General features: G+C 37.5%; 1 protein-coding gene across 1 annotated transcript in view; it reads left to right on the top strand.

Annotated features, from left to right (window-relative positions):
- Window positions 1–7,843, top strand: part of CAPZA2 (capping actin protein of muscle Z-line subunit alpha 2) — a 63,731-nt gene extending 55,888 nt beyond the window's left edge. Inside the window, exons 8-10 of the mRNA XM_027573648.2 lie at window positions 1,160–1,231; window positions 5,919–5,981; window positions 6,831–7,843. Coding sequence (XP_027429449.1) covers window positions 1,160–1,231; window positions 5,919–5,981; window positions 6,831–6,971 — 276 coding nt within the window. The 3' untranslated portion in view covers window positions 6,972–7,843. The remainder of the gene's footprint in view (window positions 1–1,159; window positions 1,232–5,918; window positions 5,982–6,830) is intronic.
- Window positions 7,844–20,438: the final 12,595 nt, after the last annotated feature.

A 20,438-nucleotide genomic window follows, 5' to 3' on the forward strand; every position in this document is an offset into this window, starting at 1 on the left:
TGAAGATTAGTCGTGATGAAGGCAACGTGAAAAATAGATTGTGGGATGGCAAAGGGTCCAGAAAGTCAACATACTATATAACAATTATATGCTAGGCATCACGCTAAGTGATGAAGACAGAACTGTCAGATAATCCTAGCTCTCAACAAACAGACAATCCCAGCTCTCAACAAGCTTTGGCTCAACAGAGGCACCATTTTAGAAATTATCCAGGTGAAAGCTGCTAAGACCCAACTGAAGGAAAGAATAATGTCAATAGTAATGGTCATCATTCATCAAGCACTTCGTGTCTGGCTCTGTTCTAACCATTTTACCCATATCAAAGATGATTTTTAAAAATTTAAATCTGGATATGTTACTTTTTTACTTAAGACCACTCTCACTTACTAGATAGTCCAGACATATTTACATGGTACACAAGGCCCAAAGTTGACTTATATTTACCTCTTTCTCCAGCCACTCTTTTCCCTCCCCAGTCTCATACACATTTCAGCCATAAGTACCTCCAAGCCTTTCTACAGTATGCTGTTCTCTAAGCTCAGTTGCCTTATCTTCCCTTATTTAATTGTTGTCATAATACTTATATTGCTAAACCCAAGTATTGTTGCCTCTTTTCCGAAATCGTTTTTTAATTCTCAGAGAGTCTAAAGACTCTCAGTGTCCCGACACTCTCTGAGTGCTTTGTACATATTTCTTACTATGTTGTATTGAAAAATAAGGCGAGGGACTCTTTTAAAAGCTGTGCATCCCTAGAACTTTCTGTAGTAGCAGGCATGTAATCACTCAGCTAATGTTTATTGAATAAATTCGTATCTGAATTTGAGAAATTAAATGATTGGTGGAAATGCACAAAAGAGGAACGATATTTGGGGGGGATTATGATGAGCTCAGTTTTGGAAATATTGAGTTTAGATATCAGTAGAATATCTATTACGTAGAAATGTCCAGAATCAGGTCAGTGGAGGGCTTGCCTGAGTAATTACAGGAACAACAAATTAGTCTTCTCACTATGCTGGAGTTTGAAAGGTCAGGAGCTCAGCAGAGAAGTCTAGGTTTAGAGCTAAAATTGGTAGTCATTTGCACTGATGTGATTGTTGAAACTGTGAAGATATTGATGATTCCTGTAATGTGTGGTTTCTGTAATTTCTTTTTCTAATAGGTTCATTATTATGAAGATGGTAATGTTCAGTTAGTGAGTCATAAAGATATACAAGATTCCCTAACAGTGTCTGTAAGTAATTAATTTCAAAATTTTCAACAACCTAATACTTCTATAAAGCCAGAACAGTTTTGGAACTAACATTTTAAGTAATATTTCTGCTTCAGATTAAAGTGTTTTGAAATAGGTTAAAGATGGTAAGTTAACTGGAAGTCTGTACGTAACTTTTTTTTAGCAGCTTTATTGGTATAATTCACATACTGTTAACCCATTTAAAGTATCAAATTCCATGTTTTTTAGTATATTCACAAGACTGTACAGTCACCACAATCTAATTTTGAATGTTTTTGTCTTCCAGAAACCCTGTACCCATTAGCAGTCACTCCCCAACCGTCTCCCCAACCAGTCCTTCCCCAAAACCCTCCTCAGCCCTAGGCAACCATGAATTTACCTTTTAACTCTATGGATTTGCTTATTCTGGACATTTCATATAAATAGAATCCTATAATATATGGTCTTTTGAGACTTTTTTCACTTAGCATAATGTTTTTAATGTTTATCCATGTTGGAGCATGTATCAGTACTTCACTCCTTTTTATTCTGAAATAATATTCCATATACCACATTGCATTTATCCATTTATCAGTTGGATTGACATTCGTGTTGTTTTTTACTTTTTGCTGCTGTGAACTGTTGTGTACTATTTTATTTTTTTTAAGATTTTATTTATTTGAGAGAGAGAGAGACACAGCGAGAGAGGGAACACAAGCAGAAGGAATGGGAGAGGGAGAAGCCGGCTTCCCACTGAGCAGGGAGCCCGATGCGGGGCTTGATCCCAGGACCCTGGGATCATGACCTGAGCCGAAGGCAGATGCTTAATGACTCAGCCACCCAAGCACCACTCGTGTACTATTTTTTGTGTAGACATTTGTTTTCATTTTTCTTTGGTGGCAGTGGAATTGCTGAGTTGTATGTAGTTCTGTATTTGACCTTTTGAAGAACTTCTGCCAGACTGTTTCCAAAGAGGCTGTACCATTTTACAGTTCCATCAGTTGTCTACAAGGGCTCCAGTTTTTCCATGTCTTCATCAAAACTTATGGCTGTCTTTTATTATAGCCATCCTGCTGGGTATAAAGAGGTATCTTTTTGTGGTTTTTATTTACATTTTCCTGGTGGATAATGATGTTGAGCATCTTTTCATGTATTATTGGTTATTTGTAGATCTTCTTCCAAAAAATGTCTATTCAGATCCTTTGTCTATTTCTTAATTGGTTATTAGTGTTTTTATTGTTGAGTTGTAATTGTTGCTTATATATTTTGACTACAAGTTCTGTATCGGATATAGTATTTGCAAATACTTTCTCCCATTCTATGTGTTGTTTGACTTTCTTGATTGTATCATTTGCAGAACAAGAAATTTTAGTTTGGATGTAGTCCAATTTATTTTTTTGTGTCGTTACTTGTGCTTTTGGTATATTAATAGAAACCATTGCCTAACCCAAGGTCATGAAGATTTACTCTATGGTTTTTTTCTAAGAATTTTATAGTTTTAGCTCTTAAATTTAGGTCTATGATTCTGTACTCAACTTTTAAACTGTACTATATTTTCCCCCTCTATCTGGGTTATGATTTAATGAAGTTTTCCTGAAGTTTAGCTTTCAAATTCAAGAAACTTTGAACTTGGTTTTATTTCCCCACATAGTTCTCTCACACATTCTTTCCAGTACACGTGCAGCTATTTCTTTGTGGGATTTTTTTTTTTTTGCCCCAGTCATATTAATAATAGAACATTAATAGTCACATTTTATATTTCCCCATAAACATTTGTGTTGTATACCTAAAAGTGCCAATATATTATAAACATCAACTGCTAATATACAAAATTAGCTAACCTACAAGTATAAAGAAGAGTTAATTTTTAACTTAAGAAACGATTTGATTTAACATTAAGAAACGTGTGAATGTATAAGGCCAGATGCTACCTGGGAAGAGAAGAAAGCTGGTATTTAAGAAAATGTTTTACTAGCACTTAGGTGATTTGTGCCTTTGTGCTAAATGGTACTCTACTTGCAAAATTTGCCAGTAAAAGAAACTAATGTCTGGTTTTCCATGAGACACTGTGTTTGGTATTGTTCTGTATCATGTGCATACATGTAACATTATTTGCATAACTTATCTTTTTTAGTTTGACACTGAGCAGAGATTCTTTCTAAAAGACAGTTGTCTACAAAATTACAGACTACGGAGTTGTTGAGAGGTGGTCATAGTAATTAAACTTGACCAATATACCTTTTGTGCTGCTTTTTAGAAATGAATCTTTTACTTTATTTTACAGGTTTTCTCTTTCTTTTTTTTTAAATGTTTTTGGACAGAAAAAAAATGCACGTTATAGAAATATAAATACGTATGTGTAAATATATAAAACCTATAAAGTATACTCTAGTAAAGATACTAGAGAATTTTACATTAACACTTTTATGAAAAAGTCTAAATTTCTGGTAACTTTTTTACTGTTAGGAAAAAAGCAAAGAAACCCATATATTGGAATGTTAAAATTTTTCCAGAAAATATTTAAACACTACAGTAAATTCACCTTAAACTGTAAAATAAGCTTTTCCGGGGTGCCTGGGTGAATCAGTCATTAAGCGTCTGCCTTCGGCTCAGGTCATGATCCCAGGGTCCTGGGATTGAGCCCCACATCGGGTTCCCTGCTTGGCTGGAAGCCTGCTTCTCCCTCTCCCATTCCCCCTGCTTGTGTTCCCTCTCTTGCTATATCTCTCTCTGTCAAATAAATAAATAAAATCTTAAATAATAAAATAAGCTTTTCCTAATGTTTTTAAAATGTATTATTGTGGTAAATACTGTTGAGTACATATTTAATAATATTTAGATACAGTCATTAATTAGAAATTTATGACTAATTTCTTACCTGTAAACAGATTGTCGAATTCATGTTAAGTGTTACTATTGAGTTTTTCTTTAATATGTATTATTAAGACTTCGCTTTCCTTAAACAGTGAAACCAGGCTCATTCTGTAGACTTTCAAAATATTTTTGCATAGTTCTCCTTGGACTTAGAATAACTGATCTTACAATATTTTCACTTTGTCATAATTTCTATTTGTGTTGTTTATTAAACTATAGTAAAGCATTACCTACACATATATTGACACACCTATTTAAAAATAATAGTGGTGTCCACAAAAGTAGACTCACAATGGATTAAAGACCTAAATGTGAAGCCTGAAACCATAAAAATCCTAGAAGAGAACACAGTAATTTTTTTGACCTTGGCATTAGGAACATTTTTCAAAGTATGTCTCCTAAGGCAAAAATAAACTATTGGAACTACATCAGATAAAAAGCTTTTGTACAAAAAAAAAAAAAAGCTTTTGTACTTCAGTGAAGGATACCATCAACAAAACAAAAAGGCAGCCTATTGAATGGCAGAAGATATTTGCAAATGATATATTTGATTAGGAGTTAATATCCAAAATATATAAAGAACTTAGAACTGAACCACCTACTGGGTGGCTCAGTTAAGCCTCTGCCTTCAGTTCAGGTCATGATCCCAGGGTTCTGGAATCGAGTCCCACATTGGGCTCCTTGCTCAATGGGGAGCCTGCTTCTCCCTCTCCGTCTGTCTGCCGCTCCCCCTATTTCTGCTCCCTCTCTGTGTCAAATAAATAAAATCTTAACAAAGCTTAGAGAACTCAACACCCAAAAAATAAACAGTCCGATTAAAAAATGGGCAGAGGACCTGAATTAGACATCTTTTTTAAGGAAGACATACAGATAGCCAACAGACACATGAAGAGATGCTCAGCATCACTAACCATCAGGGAAATGCAAATCAATACCACAATGATATATCACCTTTCACCTGTCAGGACAGCTAAAATCAAAAAGACAAATAATTAGTGTTGGCAAGGATGTGGAGGAAAAGGAACCCTCATGCAGTGTTCGTAGGAATGCAAACTAGTGTAGCCACTGTGGAAAATGGCATGGAAGTTCCTCAGAATATTAAAAATAGAAATACCCTATGACTCAGTAATTCCACTGCTGGATATTTACCCAAAGAGAATGAGAACACTGATTGAAAAAGATATAGGAATGTTTATTGCAACATTATTTACAATAAACAAGATAGGGAAGCAACCTAAGTATCCACCAATAGACGAATGGATAAGGAAGATGGGGGGATGTACACACACAATTGTGTATATACAGTTATACACACACAGTGGAATATTACACAGCCATAAAAAGATGAGATTGTGCTATGTGCCACAACATGGTTGGACCTAGAGGGTATTAATGCCAAGTGAAATAAGTCCGACGGAGAAAGTCAAATACCATATGCTTTCACTCATCTGTGGAATTCAGGAAAAAAAATGAGTAAACAAAAAGTAGATATAAATATAGAGAACAAACTGATGGTTGCCAGAGGGAGTGGGGGTGGGGGAAGGGCAAAATGGTGAAGTGGAGTGGGAAATACAGGCTTGTAGTTGAGGAATGAGTGAGTCGTGGGAATAAAGGCACAGAATAAGAAACACAGTCGATGCTGTAACAGCCCCGTGGTGACAGGTGGCAGCTACACTTGAGAGCATCGCGCAGTGCACAAACCCGTTAAATCACCGTGTACAGCTGAAACTCTGGTAACTGGGTGTCAGTTACACTCAAATTTTAAAAAATGGAAAACGTAAAAAATAGTGTAGTTTTAAATTACTATTTACTTTTGGTTTTGTTTTTCATTCAGAATGAGGTGCAAACAGCAAAAGAATTTATAAAGATTGTAGAAGCTGCGGAAAATGAATACCAGGTATGTTTTTCAAGAATATTATGATTTATATTTGCTTTAAATAATGGCACTGAAATTTTAATTTCAGTCATGAGCCTGAATTTTTTTCATTTGTTTCACTATAATAAAACATAGTCCTTTTTGTTTTATTTGTTGTTTTTAAATCAGTGGCAAACTTATGAAAATGTGGCTAAAACACAGTTCTTAGCCAGTTGTAATTTCTGAGTGTTAGTCACAATATGCCAAGGTTTTAAATGGTTATTTTGTTCTTAATTAGAAATTTTAATTTATGAAGTATTTCTCAAAGTATTTAGATTATGTGTAATCTGCTTAGATCTTCACTTTATATTTTTTACATTTTTTATCAGCTTTTAAACTATACTCTTGAACTTACATATTTAATTTGTGGATTAGCCATATTTCTGCTCCTTGCAAACAATAATTTATAAAATTGTTCTGAGTGAAATAGAAAACTAGATCCAAAATGAGAATATACAAATATTAAATCTAATTTGCAGTTTCATTTCATTAAATTTAATTATTCAAAATGATTATAGACTTTTTCTTTTAGGGGCGCCTGGCTGGCTAAGTCAGTAGAGCACGTGACTCTTGAAATGACTACTGTGAAATCCAGACCTGAGCCAAGATCAAGAGTTGGACGCTTAACTGACTGAGCCACCCAGGTGGCCCTCTTTTAGCTGCTTTTAAACAGTTTTTAAAACCACATTGGGGTTTTTATTTGACTTTTTTTTTTTTACTTTTTTAAAAATTGAAATAGGCTGCTTAAATGTTTTTCTAAAACATCTATGTGTTTTATAAATTGTTCTGTTCCTTTTATTTCTTTAAACTTTTAACTACTATTTTTCATAGACTGCCATCAGTGAGAATTATCAGACAATGTCGGACACTACTTTCAAAGCCTTACGTCGACAGTTGCCAGTTACACGCACTAAGATTGATTGGAACAAGATCCTTAGCTACAAGATTGGCAAAGAGATGCAGAATGCATAAGATGAACATTGCATGACCGGATCATTTTAATGTCTTTGCGTTTTAAAAAAAAAAATCATTGCAAAAATATTCAGAACTGTCGAGCTACCCAGTCAGATGGGCTGTTGCCATTTAAAATCACTGTAATTAGTTTGGTTAGAGCACAAAGCTTAGCTAATCAACCATTATTTTTCATTTCTTTTGTTCAAAGGGGATTGAAAATCAGTTTAGTTTAAATGTCTTTTACTTTGTTATACCTTTCTTTCTTATAATTAAGAGATGATTCCTCTAGTGTAATGTTAAAAGTTTTTGAAGTGTTTCAAAAATATTTTACTTACCGTAACCCTAAAATTGTTGTCTTTTGGTTTATGAAGTGGGTAATTTTTGATATTTGCCCAGTTCTTTTTAATGGGGTCAATAATGGACATTCTAGTTTAAGGTGGTTGATGGATTTAGCCATATATGCTGCTAAAGAAATTGTCTACCTTTTCCCCCTCACCTCTTCCATTTATCTAAAATTGAGATTAGAGGGAAAGCATTTTCTATATCAGTTGTGTTTGAATCTTTCAAGAAGGTTATTTAGCTAGCTTAGTGTTTAACTAAACTTTTTTTAAACAAGGCCAAGGTTTAGTGCTGTTTGGAGATTCTGAAATTAAATGAAAATACTTATTTCAGAAATGCATTTAATGCTTTTTTCTTGTGACAGTTATGCAAATTAGCTTGAACTCCATATGTCCCTGAGTTATTTTTATCATAAAGCCACAAATGTATTATAACAAGGCAAATTGTAATATATATAATCCTGAACTCATGACCATGTCTCAGTTTATTTCTTTTCTTGGATTGAAAAGTACTAAAATTCAATGTGACATTAAAATGAAAATTTTCCTATTTATTTGAGTAGAATATCACTTATCAGTGAGTCATATACTACTTTAAAATAATTTCTTTGGATATTGTGATTCTTAACTGGTTGTAAATTAGAAAAGCTGGGAGTACATATGGTGTGCATTACAGTCTAAATTTTCCATCTTCCTATGCATCATAAGCATGTTTGTAATATTTTAAAATACACATTTAATGATGCTACAGGAATTTCAAGCCTGTGGTGAATTAGAATTTACTATAGAGAGTGGGGTGGGTTTATGGTTTCATTCAGTCGAGTATTGCTTATTATACTCCAGTGGAATCCCTTCCTCACATACTCTTGCAGATGTCTGGGCCTGGAAGTGTTTTTTTAAAACACCACTTTTATTATGCACAATAAAATATTTAATTAGCTTGAATTGTATAGAATTTAAAAGTTTTCTCAGTGAAAGCATGCTATTTAATTTCTTTTTAAAAATCAAAGGTGGGCTTTGAAAACATTGAGAATTTAATAGGAAATTTGACAGTTTGGGTTAAATCGTTTTCTTTAATTTGGTTAAATCATTTTCTCTGATTTTGCCATATTGGGATTTCTGAAGAAAATGAATTAGCTATGTTAATTATTTCTTCCCTTCTTTTAAAAGAGATTTTCAAAAGTCTAATGATGATTCTAAACTAAACACTAGTTGAATCTTTCTTTAATTGGCTAGCTTGGTTATATCATTTGGACTGTCATAGGTTTTTATCCCCTAACAGTCAGTTACTTTGGCTGTTTTATGGCCTAGAATGCAATCTTGAAAATACATGCATTTGTCTTTAAGGTGATGTCTTGAGGGTGAAGTATGGAGGCAAAGGTGAAATCAGAGAATGGTTAGGCTAGTGCAGTAATCTAGTTGAGAACAAATGCTGGCTTGGTCTGAGGTGGTAGCTATAGGCTGTAGAGGTAGTGAGTTCTGGATATGTGTTAAAGGTAAAAATCAAAAAGATTTGCCAAAATTTGGTTGTGGAATATGAGATAGAGAAATGTCAGAGACATTTTGGGGTTGAGAAATTGGGGGAAGGGCTGGTCAGGAGCTCAGTGTTCAATTTCAAGGGAAAATACCATGTAGCAGTTAGATACTGGAGACAGGAGGTAGAGGGGTCCTCTGGGCTGGAAGAACAGGAGAGTGAATGACAGGGTTTGGTAGCCAGGCAAAATGAAGGCTAATTCAAGGTTATTGATGATTTAAAGTGTGACCAGCGAGTATGACTCTCTTAATAATGTGTAGAGCTACATGGGTGCAGGCATAGAGTCAGATGAATTGAATTTAACCAAGGTTGTGGTTTTGCCAAGAGAGGCAGACTGACCATGGGAAGAGGGCGCAAGCTTGTAAAGATAGCCTGTGGAACTTAAGCTAGGAAAGGGGGTGGGGGATGAAGCCAGGAGAGGAGCAGAATAGTGACAATGTGGCACAATCAGTGGATTATAAGTATGGTTAGAGTTGGGGTACTAGAAGGGCATGATCTGGCAGTGTAGGAAATGGTGGTTAGGGTGATGTGTTTAAAACTGAGATTTTGAGGAATTACACTTGTAATGACATTAGGATCAAGAGAGTGACTGAGGTAGGAGGGGAGGAGTTCAAGCAGCTGTGAAGCCTGGGGTCGCTGTGGGGTATTGAAATCAAGAATTATTCCAGTGGAAGTAAGTATTCTGACATGAGTGCTATTTTTCGAGACTACACCTAGATACACATTTATAACACATTTGTATGAGTTAAGTAAATAATATGGTACAGAAATTCATGAGGCTTTTCTTCATTTGGGATTTTGGAAATTAAAATGGGAACAGGAGCATTTTCAAAAAGGTATTCTGGAAGTTCTGGTTCATTGATGTTCTTAACAAGTGAAAATCTTAGGAAAGTAAAGACAACTATAGGTAATTCCAGAGCATTTGGGTGGCCCTTTCTGTCGTTAAAATCATTTTTTACTTAATCACACCAAAAGCTTTGGAATGATACAAGATCCTCTGAAAAGGTCTTCCATGCTGTTAATCATTTTGTGCCTTTGCCAGCTAGTGGGTATAAAATATAAAGGCATAATTTGCCAGCAGTTAACACAAGTGTTTTGTAATGCATGTGTGTTGTGAAACATTCTGAGAATGTACATTTCTTTACACTTCCCTAGGATAGATTACTTAAAAGCAGCATCACAATGTACTTGCTATTCCTAAGTTGTAGAATTTTTGTCCTTGAAACTGAAAAATTTTTAAAGGCATGACTTTGTTTAATAGGCATCATCACATTTGATACTCGAGTATTATGCAAAAGCTTTATTGTAGGATTGGCCAGTGGTGCCAGCTATTGGAGAATATTCAAAATAGTCAATTAAAATAACCAGTGAAACTTTTAAGGTCTAATTGGTATTAGAAATTAATTTCAGATCATTTAAGATTAACCACAGTGTTCAGAGAACCATTCTAGGCATTATAGAGTCAGGAAAATACAAAATTATTTCTTGAAGGAATCCATAAAGTAGTCATGGTCTATAGTAGTGTTCTCAACTTTTTTTACATCACAAGCTATAGAAAAAGTGATATTTGTAAGGCATTCTGGGAGGAATGGATTAGGCTGCTTGCCAACTGCTCTAAGGCTTGAGGGGACCTTGGTACACCTTGAGCCTATTTATTAGGAAGGTAGGCTACAGGTAACAAAGAGCATTTACAAGATAAACTTCAATCCTAACTTATCTAAGGTAGCTTTTAAAGAAATGGCCAGCTAAGGAAGTTTTCCTGGAAAGGATGAGTGCAAACTCTACTTTAGCACACTAATATTTTTTGTAAGTATGTACCTAATTGGTAGGCAGGAAATCTTCTTGCATCTTTTTTTTTTCTTAAAGATTTTATTTATTTGAGAGAGAGAGAATGAGAGAGAGAGAGCACGAGAGGGAAGAGGGTCAGAGGGAGAAGCAGACTCCCTGCTGAGCAGGAAGCCCGATGTGGGACTCGATCCCGGGACTCCAGGATCATGACCTGAGCCGAAGGCAGTCGCTTAACCAACTGAGCCACCCAGGTGCCCAGTCTTCTTGCATCTTAATGAAACATCAGAATACAGCTAATAGGTTTTTTGTATAGCTCCCTGATATGTTGTGGGTCAGATAGCATTATCCAGTTGGAAACTAAATGACATTGTTTTATTTTTATACATATCACAGTATAAAATGAAGTCAGCAGGGGAAGGGTAAAATTAAAAATGTGTTCTTATAAAACTAGAATATGGCTAATAAGATATTAGAACATTTTATCCCTAGTTTTGGTATAATATAAGAAAATTGTAGTTTAATGTCAGTTTTAGCATAGTGTTAAAAACTATGAATTTCTTGGGCGCCTGGGTGGCTCAGATGGTTAAGCGTCTGCCTTCGGCTCAGGTCATGATCCCAGGGTCCTGGGATCGAGTCCCGCATCGGGCTCCCAGCTTCTTGGGAGCCTGCTTCTCCCTCTGCTTCTCTCTCTCTCTCTCTCCCTCTGTCTCTCATGAATAAATAAATAAAATCTTTAAAAAAAAAAAACTATGAATTTCTTATTCTTGTGTAGTAGGACTGTAACGGAGAACAAAGATTTTTTTCATGCAAACTGGCTAGAGAATACACATATCACGGTTACTAAATCAGCCACTCATTCTCACAACGAATCTTCACTACGTGAAGTTAAAGCTCTGATTAATAGAAGGCTGTTAAGGAAACAAAGTTGGTATGTCTTGGAGATGATTTATTGGGGAAATTTGTGAAATGCCCAGCTTTTAAACCAAATAAATATATATATATTTTTAAAGATTTTATTTATTCATTTCAGACACAGAGGGTAGAGCATGAGCAGGGGGAGAGGCAGAGGGAGAGGGAGAAGCGGGCTCCACGCTGAGCCAGGAGCCCGATGTGGGGCTCGATCCCAGGACCTTGAGCCGAAGGCAGACGCTTAACCATCTGAGCCACCCAGGTGCCCCTAAACCAAATAAATATTGAAGGAGTAAAAGGATACCCCCAGAAGTCATGACTAAAAATCATGACAGTAAAAATCACTGTCTTTCTCTGTGGCTTCAAGTTTTGTGCTGCTAGCTTGCTAACTTAGCAGAATCTGAATGAACACTGATGCAGATCTCTTCCAGATTTCGACTTGAAAATGAGGGCTTGCCTCTTGTTTCCCAAAGGAATGCGAAAGAGAAATACCAAGGAGCCACAGATCTCTTAGGTATAAGTTAGACGCTTAGGAGAGACTTTACCTCTTCTGAATGTCCAGGAAAATATAGGAGATGCAGTGTTCCAGGGTGCTGAAAGTATCTCAAATGTAGAAAAAGCTAAATTTAATTTAAAAAAAATTTTTTTGAAAAGGAAAATTCTATTGTGCACTCATTTTCCCCTTATTTGGGGGCTTTACAAAAGTGAAAGGGAAAAAAAAGGAAATGGCAGAGACTTGTATTGGGAAAACCTTAGGTCAGTCTAAATAAGCAACAGATTATTAATACAGATACTGTGGTTTGTTGATACTAGGATAGCATACAGCTTTTAAAAACTCATGAGCTGGAGTTTCATATAGCAGCATAGTATACATGTTGAGAGAAAAGGGTAAGTATAGTTTTGAGTGTAAGTTAATCTAAAACTATGTACAGTGTATGTATAAAACAGTATAGAAATCAGGATAGCGTGTGGCAGGGGCAAGACGGGAATGGGATTGGCGAACAGTATAGAGGGACTCGACTGTAAGAATTTGTTTTGTAAACTAGGTGATAGGTATGTGTGATATTTTGTAACTTAAATATACAACTTATGCCGATTCCTCTGTATGAGAGGAAATATGTACAAAATTGACTCGGGTGAAGGTAGTAAAAATGGCAAAGGTCATAACCACAGGATAAATTGAATAGGAAGTTCACTCATACCTCTTTAAAAAGTCATTAGACCCATATCGTTTTATAGTGAATTTTATCAGACTCCATATTCAGATCATTTCTGTTATAGACATCATTCTGGATGTTTGAAAGAGATGAAAATACATTTTATGAGCCTGGCATATGTAAACTTAAATAAGAAAAGTGCACACTCACAAAAACTATTGAAACCTTCCTATAAAGTTATACTACATTAATAACCAAAGTATATTACATTATGACCAAATACGATTTAATTTCTTGTTAACAAATCTAGTGATGTAATTCATTACGTTAGCATATTAAAGGAAAGAAACAGTCCTCAGTAAAATATTTTGTAAGATGTTATACTCAATACTGATTTTACTTTATTTTATTTAGGATTTTATTTATTTGGCAGAGAGAGACACAGTGAGGGAGGAAACACAAGCCAGGGGGAGGGGGAAAGGAAGAAGCAGGCTTCCTGCGAAGCAGGGAACCCGATGTGGGACTCAATCCCAGGACCCTGGGATCATGACCTGAGCCGAAGGCAGACGCTTAACGGCTGAGCCACCCAGGCACCCTCAATACTGATTTTAAAGACAGCATCTCAGACCAGTGGGGTAAAGATGAATTACTCTTAAGTGTGCTGGGGCAAGAGGGTAGCCAGCTGGAAAAAATAAATTTGGATCCATACCTCACACCTCATACCAAGTTAAAATTGAATCAAAGATTTAATGGTATAAATTATAAAAGTTCTTGAAGAAATCATGCTAACAACTTCTAAGTAATTTCAGAATAATAAGAGTATTCTAAGACAAACCCCATAATCCATAACAATGAAAATTAATATATTTGGCTTCATAAAAATCAAGATTTTCTGGATGGCTTAAAATACTCTAAGCAAAGTTGAAAGACAAACCACCCATAGGAGAAAACATATTTGCCACTTAGTTGACAAATGGTTAATTTTCCTAATGTCTAATAAAGTACTCACAACATGATAATTGAGTCCAGTAGATAGTTGAAAAGCAGATCCTATGAAGCTGGAGTCCTTGACATAGAGAGTCTTAACAATCTTGGGACTGCCTAATTGGACTTTGAGAAGTATCTTATTTAAGCCACTGCTGTTTTGGGATGTTTTTTAAAAATTACTTCTGCTCGTTCTACACACAATTTGATACCAGAAATGGGGTCCTACAAGTAACAAAACCTAAAAGGTGACAGTGAATAAAGGCAATGTACATCACCTGGTTCTACTGACATTCGAATACAGTGCAATGTGCAAACTCTGTATTCTAATGCATTTATCACTTCTGCCCAAAAGGCCAGTGACATCTAATCCTTGTGACGATCAAGGATAACCCCCTAGAGGAAAGGAATATTGCTCCACTGGCTAGGAGTATTCAGTAGGGCACAAATACTGCAAGCTAGAAAGCTGGTGATCTTGTTAGGCCATGACAAAGCAAGTTCTTGCCTCAAATACCTTGGAAAGTAGAATGATGGCTTTATTTTTTTTTTTATTTATTGGAGAGGGGAGGGGCAGGGGGAGAGAAATTTAAGCAGGTTCGACGCCCAGCACAGAGCCCGATGCAGGGCTCAATCTCCCAACTCTTGAGATCATGACCTGAGCAGAAATCAAAAGTTGGACCCTTAACCAACTGAGCCCCTCAGGCGCCCGACACGGCTTTAATAAGAAAGATGATGGAGAAGGTTCAGAATGGTGACCTATACCCTCAGGCTAAAGGTAATCTCCACACTGAGATGGAAGGAAACGGTTAACAGCGAACTTAATCCCTCCTGTCAGAGATGCTTGAGAGGAACCCAGATGAGTTCTTGCGACATCAGATCTTGCAAGGATTGTCATGTACTAATTATTGATCCAGAAGTGTTCCCAAGCCCACTGAAACTGCCAGGATCATTCATTCTCTCACTTGTAATGCTTAGACTGCAGGTCCAGAGTGATACCATCAGCAGAGATGAGAATAAGGGTATTGCCTTCCCACCCAAGCCTATTGTTTCAGAAGGTATATTCGTTTTTTATTTCTGTGTACGGGGTTATAACAAAGGTGATGACCTCTAAAAACAATGCAAATTCATTATCTCAGTTTCCTTGGGTCAGGAGTCCAGTCCCACGTTAACTGGGTCGTCTGTTCAGGGTCTCCCCTAGATGAAATCAAAGTAATGTCTCCCGCTGCGATCTCACCTGAGACTTGGGCTTTTCTTCCAAGCTCATGTAGTTGGCAGAATTCAGTTCCTTGTGAATTGAATTTAGGAATGGAGTGATTATGTAATTTATTACCCAAACCAGAGTAATTTTGAGAAAGGGGAGCTTTAATGTTTACATTGATAGCAGGTGTAAACAAGTACTATTCTAGGCAAACTGCTATGTGGTCACCCTAATAGACTACAGTGAGCTTTGAAAGTTGCATAGCCCCAGTTGTAACTGGGAAGAGTAATGGAAAATGAAGAACCTTCCTGGGAGGAATGGACAAGGAGTTCTTCCCAAAGAGCAGAATCAGGGCTGCCTCATGGGCTAACCAAAGAACATTATTTCCTGAGTAGGGACACCTTGAAATTACTGCAGGGTGGTATTTGATAAGCAATGATGATATGTAATTTGACTTTGTTACGTTTCTGAATTGTGATTATTCTGTCCCTACAAATCCATTTTGTAGTGGGGTAGCGGGTGTGTGGGAGTGGCTAACATCTTTTAATTTATGGTTGCTGGACAGTGAGGAGACACATTTGTTCCTGAGGAGGAAAACTACATACCCAGATGTTTTGGACTTTGAGCTGACTGCAGTAGGAGGATAGGTATTTGGGGTTATCTCCTTGGGGAGGATGGGATGATACTATGTAGGCTAAGAAGGGAGCGTTCACACAGGTCAAAGGGATAAGCTGGCAGAATTGCTAGTTGCCTCCAGTCTCCATTTTTTAGCTGTTCATCTCCTCTTGCAGAATAAAGACTACATTTCCCAGCTTCCCTTAGAGCCATGTAACTAAATTCTGGCTAATTGGATAAGGAAGTGTCCCAGGGTAACTTCTGGGAACTTCCCTAGGGGTTCAAACCTCTGTGCATCCTTCTTTTCCTCTTCCTGCTGCCGGAAACTTGGATGCCATCTTGTGCATCAGGTTCAGGCACACGATATATGAACCCTATCCCTCATACTTGGGAGCACCACACCAGCTTGGACCATCTACCTGGATTTTTACCTGAGAAATAAATCTACCTTGTTTAAGCCACTGCTAATTTGTTTCTTGTCACCTGCAACACCTAATCCGAAAAAATGGAGCTCCACCTCCTATCCTATCTGATATTAATAATAATATAATTCCAGGTGGGCTAAAAATTTAGCCAAACCAAGTGGTGAATGATTTGGAACTAATAATCTTAAATTAGAGGAAGCCTTTCTAAAACAAAACAAGAAACACAAAACTGAGAAGTCATAAAGGAAAAGACTGATAGCGTTCTCCTTTCAAAACATCTAACATTTTTGGCCACCGTTAGCAGTGGTTACAAGTATTTTTCTCTCCATTTTCCCTTTATCTTTTAATTCCATGCGGCATCTTTTGTGGTCAGAAATACTATCACTGTGTGGTGTCTCACTGAACATTTGAAAATTCTGTTTGAAATGGAAAGCAGTTTGTATTTCTGAGCATATAATTTTGAGTGGGATGTTTGAAATTTTCACCAGTGCAGTGGTTAAAGTGGCAGTTCCAGAGAGAAACCAGCAGGTGTCGCTGTTCTCATTTTGGGCCAATGGTAGTTCCAGAAGATGCAAAAGGCGGAAATGAGGCCACTTGTGTGGCTGTTTCTGACTATGTGGAGCACCTGGACTTGTCCTGAGTTGGCTGTTAGTCAGCGGAAGGACACTGCTGGTTCTGGGCAAGAAACTTTTCAGTTAGCATTTGGGAAAAGGGCCCTTATTATGTGGAAATGTTTAGCAATAAATTAGGGTATTGCCCACTAATGCTTTAGAAAAATTTGAATATTTCAAGCCAAGAGTACAGCATTTCTTAACTGTGTTTGGAAGTCAAGGACTCATTTGAAAATCTCAAGAAAGCTATGATCCTCAGAAAAATGCATGTGTGTCTGCACATCTTTTTCTCTCTCAACATATACGTACTTCATATAATTTAAGGGAGTTCATGGCCTTTATAATCTAGTGTTTCCTGATCTGAGTAATGTTCTGACGTATTTTATAGGAAAAAACAGTTTTGCAGAACCCCGCTCTTGGGGTTATTTTTTGAAATCATGACTCGCTTATTTACCAAATTTTTCTCCAGCTCTTCCCAGTGCCAGACACTGTTGTAGGTACTTGGCAATGCAGCAGCAAATTAGAAGGTAAAAGTCCTTACTCGCTAGGGGAGAGAGGGGCACTAAGCAAATAGACAAGAAAATGCCAGATAGTGTAAGCATATAAAGAAAACAAAAGGGGAGGGCACCTGGGTGGCTCAGTCATTAAGTGTCTGCCTTTGGCTCAGGTCATGATTCCGGAGTCCTAGGATCGAGTTCCGCATCGAGCTCCCCGCTCAGCGGGTCTCCCTCTGACCCTCCCCTCTGCTCATGCTCTTTCTCTCTCAAATAAATAAATAAAATCTTAAAAAAAAAAAAGCGGGGGGAAGGACTTTCTGAAGAGATGGCATGTAAATGAAGTTAAGAAAGGAGAGGTCAAAACACTGGGTGTGTCTTCCCGGCAAGGGAGCAGCTCCTGCAAGGGCCCCTGGATGGGCATGAGCTTGGCTGGATTGCCAGAGCCAGTGTTCTCCTCAGTTCTTCCCTTTCTCGTGTCCTCACATCCAGTCGATAGCAAGCCCTGTCAATTTTACTTATACATCTAAGTCAGTCGACTTCTGTTCCCAGTGTCACTGCCCTAATACAAACCACCTAGACCGTGGAAACAATCTAATTGGTTTTCTGGTTCTACTCTTACATCTCTCCCATCCATTTCCTGTGGAGTCTCAGCAGAGTGATCTTTTTATAAAGCATACCTTGTCATTTCCCCTCCCTGCTTGAAGGTATTCAACACCCCTTGTTCACAAGACCGCTGCCACCTCCCCAGTCTCACATTGTCCCACTCTCTTCTTCCTGGCCCCTCTGCGTTGGCCTCCTTGCTGTTCCTGGGATGCATTAAGTGCTCTCTACCTCTGGGCCATTCTGCATGCTGTTCCCTCTCCCCTGGGGCTCCCCTCACCCCCACTTCTCCTGTTTCACCCTGTACGTGGCTTGCATTTTTTATTCTTCAGGTCTCAGATCAAATATCTCCACCTCAGGTCTTTCCTAAATGACCTAGTTAAGGTAGTTTTGCTCACCCCCCATCAAGTTTTTTCCCAGCCAAGGAGCTTGTTCCATTCATATCCCTAGGACAATCTCTCACTAACTGTTTATTTCCTGGGTGGGATGATGCTTGAAGTATTCATTGCTTTGTTTCTTCATGGTTCTTCACCCCTCCTTCCCCAAATCTTATTCAGACCAGAAGACAAGAAAGCTACAACTGCCTAAAGGGAAAGAGAGAGGAGACTGGGAACAAGAGTATAGAAAGTCTTGAATTTTCCATTCAAAGCCTGGATCTGAGAGTTATAGGACAACAGCAAATGTGTTAAAAGAATATTGACTGAACCAGATTTTCTTTCTACCCTTGATGCTAACTAAATAAGACCTGTAAATTCGTGTGTGTGTGTAAAGGGGAATATTGTTGAGGGCACAGTGGTAAAGGTAGAACTGTACATAAACCAAGAGTTAAATGCTATATGGAGGGTCCTGCACCCTACCCCCTACTCTTGTGCAGTCAGTCATGCTGTCAACCGCAACTCACCTAACAATGGCTCAAAACAGGGCTCCACATACTGGCCCGTGGGCCAGATCCAGACTGTCAACTGTTGTACAGCTGGAAAGCTAAGAAGAGTTTTTACATTATTAAATGGTTGGGAAAAATAAAAAAATAACACATTTATCAAATACTTTAAAGTATGCTATGCACTAAATGCTCCAAACCATGCATTTAGTTAAAACAACCCTATTAAGTAGGTATTACTACTCATCTTATAAATGAGGAAATAGAAGCTTCTGTATGGTTTAAGTACATAGTCAAAGATCATACAGCTAGTTATAATTCAGCTGGAATTCAAACCCAGGGAGTCTTAACCCAGAACCTATGCTTTTAACTTTCTTCCCCACAAGAAAAGATCCAACACAACAGAGATAATGTATAAGTGGCAAAAGAGAGATGTGGACAACACAGTCTGGTGAGTTCCAGGGAAAGAAGATCACTGTTTCAGAGAAGCAAGAGAAGACTTTGTAGGCTAGTGAGATTATGTTTCTATCAGGATGGTAGTGAAGACTAACTTTAACCCTAATTAGGTAAATGTTATCTACCTCCCCCCAAAATAATTCCATTTATTATTCCAGTTATTATATTTTGTATTTTGTCAGTAAAAAAAATTGTGGAAATTTTCTTTCTTCAGATATAAGTACTTGTAAAATACCTTCTAGTTTATGTCTTTGCCTGCAAAGCCTAAAATATTTACTATCTGTTTTTTTACAAAAAAGTTTGAGGAACCCCAGTTTATACCATAAAGACATTTATTGTTATTTAAGAAGTCCAGATGTAGGTGATTCAAGGGTTAGTTCAGAAACTCAATGATGTCATCAAGGACTCAATCTTTTTCTTTTCTTTTCTCATTTTTTTCCCTCCACCAATTGTAGCATGTTACATTTTTATTGTTTGTTTCTTTGTTTGATCTTCTCATGGTCACAAAATGGCTGCTTTGGCTCCAACCCTTGCAGCTGGTAAGAAGAAAGAAGTTTAGACTGTGCATTTAGAGAGCAGAGACATCTCAGCAGGTGTGGAGTAGATGCAGACATTTTGTGACCACAATTTTTATGTGAGACAAACCCCGTTTGGTTAAACCACGATTATTTAAATTTTCTGTTATATCAGATGTACATAATCTTTTTTTTTTAAGATTTTATTTATTTATTTGAGAGAGAGAATGAAATAGAGCATGAGAGTGGGTAGGGTCAGAGGGAGAAGCAGACTCCTTGCTCAGCAGGGAGTCCAATGCGGGACTCAATCCCGGGACTCCAGGATCATGATCTGAGCCGAAGGCAGTCGCTTAACCAACTGAGCCACCCAGGTGCCCTCAGATGGACATAATCTTAATGAAAAAAAATCAGAGTCCCCAGCTCCTAAAAGAGAGGGTTCTCAGTAATCATGTGTAGAATGAGTGAATGAAATGCACATGCAGCCCTAAATCTTGTGGCAATAGATGGTCTGAAGATAGTAATGAGTGCAGAACCACAGAGCAGCATGACTCCAGAGACCCATTCACGTCACAGTCTTTGTACACAGCTCTCCTGGAACTCAACTCAGCACAGTGTAGAGACTGCCCCAGGAATTGTGCAACGTGGGACATTATTCAGATCATCCCAACTGCATATACATCAGTTTTCATGATTTTCATGTAAGTGAAAAAGCATAATTCAAAATTCCTTGCAAAAGTTATTTAAAAACTTGTTGATCTCCAAGAATATGCTACTCTGAGGGATAATGTCCAGAAGAACAATGTGGCCCTGAGATTTTCAGTCCCAAAGAGGTGACCACATAACCCTCGAAAGGTAGGTACCTCCTTTTAGCACATTTTATGGGTAGCCAATGGGCTTTATTTGCTATTAACTAGTTATATAACTTCAAGAGACAGAAAAAAGGGGCTCCTGGGTGGCTCAGTCATTAAGCGTCTGCCT

Source organism: Zalophus californianus, chromosome 12, assembly GCF_009762305.2.
Source record: "Zalophus californianus isolate mZalCal1 chromosome 12, mZalCal1.pri.v2, whole genome shotgun sequence".
NCBI lineage: Eukaryota > Metazoa > Chordata > Mammalia > Carnivora > Otariidae > Zalophus > Zalophus californianus.